The sequence below is a fragment of the Onthophagus taurus genome, chromosome 8 (assembly GCF_036711975.1).
Source record: "Onthophagus taurus isolate NC chromosome 8, IU_Otau_3.0, whole genome shotgun sequence".
Taxonomy (NCBI): Eukaryota; Metazoa; Arthropoda; class Insecta; order Coleoptera; family Scarabaeidae; genus Onthophagus; species Onthophagus taurus.
The window spans coordinates 3,492,950-3,498,949 of record NC_091973.1 but is presented as its reverse complement, the minus strand read 5'-3'; the positions used below and the strand labels follow the sequence as shown (position 1 = coordinate 3,498,949).

The 6,000-nt window shown below is 37.5% G+C and overlaps 1 protein-coding gene across 1 annotated transcript in view; it reads left to right on the top strand.

Annotated features, from left to right (window-relative positions):
* Positions 1–6,000, top strand: part of LOC111425594 (E3 ubiquitin-protein ligase RNF220-like) — a 35,209-nt gene continuing 29,209 nt past the window's right edge. Inside the window, exons 1-3 of the mRNA XM_023059721.2 lie at positions 1–207; positions 778–902; positions 1,013–1,517. Of these exons, the coding sequence (XP_022915489.1) occupies positions 780–902; positions 1,013–1,517 (628 nt within the window). The 5' untranslated portion in view covers positions 1–207; positions 778–779. The remainder of the gene's footprint in view (positions 208–777; positions 903–1,012; positions 1,518–6,000) is intronic.

The window sequence follows — 6,000 nt, the reverse complement described above, 5'->3', positions numbered from 1 at the left end:
ACAGTCTGCAGGCGGTACTCGCTCGAAAGAGCGAAATGATTTCGAATACTTAGCGTCGGGACGCCGTCGGGGACGACCTTTTTTTCGAATAGTTTTTCGGAAGCGTGTCGATTAATTTCGGATGTGACAGTGCCTTATGAACGAGGAGATTAACAGGCAGAACGCTGTCAAAACAGTCTGAGGAGCAGGCGGTTGTCCGTCGCCAAGGTTTGAAGAGTTTTAAATAAATTCAAATTTTAAGTTTCACAACATACATAGATAGTTTAAAAATGATTTATGAAGTTAAAACATTTTCAAAACCACTATCTTTAATGATGACAGCTTTTATTTTCATTTTTATCTTAATTTGTTGAAATCTATATGTTATTTCGATTATAATTTTAGATATATTCAGTTTTGAAAGCTTCAAATATAGTTTTTATATTTATGATTTTCAATTTTTCTTCTAAATTACTTTCTTGAATTTTTTTGTTTTGTGATTAACTTTAAATCAGATTGATTTAATAAACTGAAATAGTTTTGATTTAAATAAATAGTTATTATAAATTAAAAATTTTGTAAAATGAATTTGTTCGTTCGTTGAGGCGGACATTATGTCGTTTTTATTGTCTTCTTTTGTAAATATTGATGAATTTGCGGTGGTGGCGATAAAATCGGCCGGATCACTCGGCGTTCGATATGATTTACACCGCGTTCGCGATAAGCTGATTTATTTTGTTTATACAAATAGTCGCGTATGCGCTGATGGCTATTATGCCGTTATTTTCCGGGTTACAGGAATGGACAATTCCGCGTATGTCCCGAATGCCGCCCACCTGAACTCGCCGGCGTTGGTCGTCTTTTCTCAGGCCGGCGGCGGTATCCAGGACGCCCTAAGGATTCAGCGTCCATTCAATCCCCAGGTAAATAAATATTAAGTCGCCAACAGAAAAAATTCTATTACAATGAGCGGTCGCGTTACTCGGTCAGTTTTGTAATTGGAACACCATTTAGCATTACATTTCGCGTTTAGTTTCAGATGAGCGAAGCGTCCAAAGACCTCCACAGACCGTTCACCGCATCGGGGTTTGGTCTACGACATATAGAAGCTTATGGAGGAATACCCGCCCATATTCTCAATCACCTTCAACCGCAATTCTTACACCCAGGTCTATCCTTGGGATCCGGAGCTTTCCGACCTCTTGGCGACCTTAAATCCTTTCCATCCCCATCGGCTTTTGCTCCTCCAAAATGCTTAAAAATCGAGACGGGTGGAGACTCCGTCCATGGACAACACGGACATGGTCACGGAATGTTTTCACCCCAAGAAGAACGTTTTTTGGGTCCAAGCCCAAGAACCGACTCATGTTCCCCAGCCAGCGCATCCATGTCCCCGCAACCAGGGACAATTGGTTCTGTAAAAGAAGAAAGCATGGATGCCCAAATCTCCGAAGACGGAGATAATCCTCAAGGGCAGATCCAAGAAAACGACCAACAAATGAATGGCGGTGCTCCCGAAGACGGCAGAAGATTCCGCAGTAAGTAGGAATTTGATATTTCCGTCTTTTAGAGAGGGTATCAATGAGAGAGCGATCCGTAACTCTCTCCATATGGTCGCAGCCGTTCGCGGAGGAAGTATTGTTAACGCGCGGTGTTTATTTCGTTTACGAAACGAGACCAGTTGGGACGTGTCGGAAAAAGCCTGTTTCAGTCCGCCGAACACAATGCCCAACTGGTTTTAAATAAATAAATCGACCCAAAGACAACCATGCTAATTTATCACAAGGTTTTTTTTGGTTTGACGATTGACAAGATTAATCTGGTTTATCATATTATTAAATTGAAGAAATTTAGTAAAACTTTGAGGTTGAAAATATATAAAAGAAATATATTTATAAATAGAAATATTCAGTTGTTGGAAAGGTGTCAGTGTAAATAGGATAAAAGGGATATTTCATTCCCTTTCTGTAGGGGAGGTAAAGGGTGGGGTGAGGACGTTTGAGGATTGGAAGAGGGATTGTTTTAAATTATAGGTCGTATTGAAATATCGGTGATGTATCGCGCCTCGAAGAATTTTTATGGTTCGACGGCTCTTCCCTCCTAGTGCAGATATATTACTTTCATTTCGAATCAATTGTAATTCATCGAGACGCGCGCGGGGTTTCGGTTGGTGTAGAAATCATCCTCACCCGCAATTAATGGGATCCCGAAATTAAAAACCTAAAGACCGAGAGAGGACCCCCGATTATTGGCGGCAATTATTCCCTCGCCGTGAGTCGCAAATCAAAATCGGGCAGCGCCGTTTCGATTTATCGGTTATTACGTTTACTCTAAATCACGGAGATAAATTAACTGGGATAAATTAACTCGGAGTCAATCAAAACTATCAAACAAAAACATGACGTCTCAATAATCCCCTAAGGAAAAGGGGTTTCGAAAGGAGATATTTGACTTTGGAATGCATTGAGGCGGTTTAAAGGCATCTCCGACGCTTTTCTTCAAACTTCCGGTATACGGCGGCGCGTTCTCAGTAGGTGTCAAGTATTAGTGACACCTTTTGAGAGAGTCTTCCATTCAATACCGAACTTCGCATACCTGCTCAGGGCACACTTCGGAAAGGACCTTCGACACAACATAGAACAGCTGGGATTGTCTTTTTTACGCTGTCTCCCTTCGTACATGTTCCCCTTACCCCCGTGAGAAATCAATTTCGACCTTATTAACATCGCGAGACACGCGACAGTAAAACTTTTATCGCCTCCGAGGCCTCCACGTTGCGATTGTCTCCTTGAATTGCATTTTTTTTACTACTACAGGATTTTATAGAAATTATACACATGCGCAATACCTTGTGTACAATACTTAAATGTTACTGCGCATATGCTATTAAAACAAAAATGGGATTTCAACAAAAAAAATGTGAACGAAAAAAAATGAAATAAAATCGACCGCCCATAAATCCAACGGAATGATTAAATTATGCGTTTTGCACAGTTTAAATATAATTTTGTATTCCGGCGACGTCGAATTGTTGGTGAGTGTGTAGGATTGTCCCATAAAATCGCGGGGACACGTACGGGCTAATTGCCGCGTGATGGGGGGACGTGCTGTTCCGTCGCCTCTACCGCTGCCGACGCAACTTTCCATACCGGACAAATATACGAACCATTTTTACTTATCCCCTCGGTTTGCAACGTTTGAACATATGTCGCTAGTAATTCATTATAAAGTATTTAGGGGTTAGTATAAAATTTTATTTTTTAAGACTTTACTTTTTAATCTAAAATTCTACCTAAAAGTTGTCAAAAGAATTAAGACTCCAAAGAAGAAAATATCATCCCAAGTGCTGGATAATAAGAATCTTCATTGTCAAAAGAAAAAACCTTTTTAACTCTTTTAGAATCGTTGGTTTTTGAAAATGTGTTATTGCTGTGATTCTTGATTGGGAAGGTCGAATGCCATCGGCTGAAATATGATAACTAAGAAAGTCCAATGATTTAACACATTTTAACAACTTTTGATAGAGAGCTATTAGCAATCTACTCTGCCATCAAATTTTTCAAATATGGAAATCAATTTATAGTATATACAGATCACAAAACTCCTCGTCAAACTCAATATCTAAGTTATATTGCACAATTTACTTCAGATATCAAATACATCAGAGGAAATTCAAATGTTTTCGCAGAACTTCTATCCAGAACAAACATCGGATCTCTAAATTGATCTTATCCAGATTTTCTAACCCTTAGCAATGCTCAACTTGCTAACACAGAATTGTCGAACTTACTGAATAAACAATTTTTCAACAATCCTTCAAAATCTTATCGTTTGGCACATCAAACAACATCACAAGAATTTATATTTCACAACAGTTCAGACAAGTAATTTTCGACAAAATTCATAGCTTATCTCATCCCGGAATGCGTTCCACCATTCATGCAATCAAAATAAGATTCTTTTGGCCACACATGCCAATTAAATAATTAAACTATGTTCAACGATTACTCAATTTTATTTATTTTTCAGTGCTACATATGTTTCAGAAATAGTGAACATAGTGAAGAGTGAAATATCTATAATGGTGCTTTTTCCTTTTCCAAGGCTCAGTAATTCTGGAATATGACAAAATACATTGCTCATCAGAACATGTCACAGCAAATTCAGATTTGGACCAAAGCCTGTTTAAAATATCAACAAACAATTATCAACATCAAAATTAGCTTTTCCGCTACAAAATATCTCATCTTCCTTACTGCTTGACAAAAATGTCTCAAAGTCTTTAATTGAAATGGAGAGAGGTCTATAAACCACGAAGATAAAACACCAATACCCATTAATGATCCACTACATTTAGCAAATTAACCCAATTTAATTTGCTCCATCGATACTTATCCAGACTTTCTTGAATGCAACGAAGAAGAGCCGAATATATGGAATTAATAACATCAATCCCTTTAGTTCGTTCATGGATTACACCCTAAAATTATCCGAAGAAATCTTTGTTCTAAGTTTAGCTAAAATCGCTTTTGGATGGGATGTTGTTAGTTGTGGTATTAATTAGTCGGCTGGAAAGGAGAATTAATATTAATAATTCTATATTACATAAATTTCCTGTATCATCATCATAGTGAAGAGTGAAATATCTATAATGGTGTTTTTTCCTTTTCTAAGACTCAGTAATTCTGGAATATGACAAAATATATTGCTCATCAGAATATATGTCTGATGATGCATCAAAATCAAATAGAAATGTTACTCAAGTTGTTTATTTAGAAGATTTTACAATAGCTGCAATGAAATAATATTTTCGAATATATGATGGGATGTTGTAGAGTTGAGAGTAATTACAGAAACGTTCATTTCAATATAAATCGTATTCAAACGTAAGCAGGGTCTACAGGAGCAGAAGTTTTGCCTTAGTATTGTGTGTAAATTGAGACTATTAATAACAACTGGTTGAGTATCAATATGTCCGATCGGATAAGTAGCCATCTACATAATTCATGTATTTAAATAACCTTTCCTCTTGCTTATTACCCTATCATCCCGTCATGGTCAGTAACTGTGCCGATTCAAAGTCCCGCGGCCGTATAGAAATCGTCGAACGGCGTAGGTAAATTTCTTTTGCGGGCATTCCACTCTCCCAGGCGATATCGTTATTTTTCAGGGTAGAGTCGGACCCATCAGCGACGCTGTCACACTGTCAACGAGGAGAACCAATAGCTCGATTTATTCCTGTCGTTTATCTATCTTTGTGCTTCCAATCTGCCTTCTCGGCCGCTGGTTTGCATTTCCTTTACTCCGTCCCTCCTAACCGCTACGAATTTTTTTTTCATTTTTATTGTGCCGATTCGCGACCGCCAATAAACGGAATTATACCTTCAGACTGTATGCTAGCGCGGTTTTATTAAACCCCCGTAAAATACGGATTGAAAGCGAGAGCATAGCGTTAAAACACAACTACACCGGGTTCGCGATCGTAAACTTGCAGCTCAATAGACTTTATGCCAACATTTTGACAGTAATAAGTAAAAATAGGAACCACCGACGCTCTTAATGTGTTAACGTTCTTCGAAACACCGTTAAAAATAACGATTAAAAGACCGTTATGACCATAACTACCTATTTACCACTCACAACCTTTCTTGCTGTGTAACATCATTAAAATTTTCTCAAAAGATCAAATTCCACTATTAAATCTCTTCATCTTTTTAAAAGATCTTGTTAAATAAATGCGCATGTGCAGTAACATTTTTATATCGAATAAAAAGTAATACGCATGTGCAAAAATGTGCAAAAGTGTGTAAAAGTATGCAAAAGGAGATATAATAAAAAAAAGAAATTTGATACTTGGCTATTTAGAAATTGTAATCTTTATGATAACTTAGGGTGAGTTTTGCGTTATCGAAATATTGCGGTTATGTTAAATGGTTTTAATTTAAAAGTATCCATTCAAGAAGGCGGTTAAAAGCGAGCTCGCTCGGACTTATGAAATTATTACCCCAAATAAATGAGGAA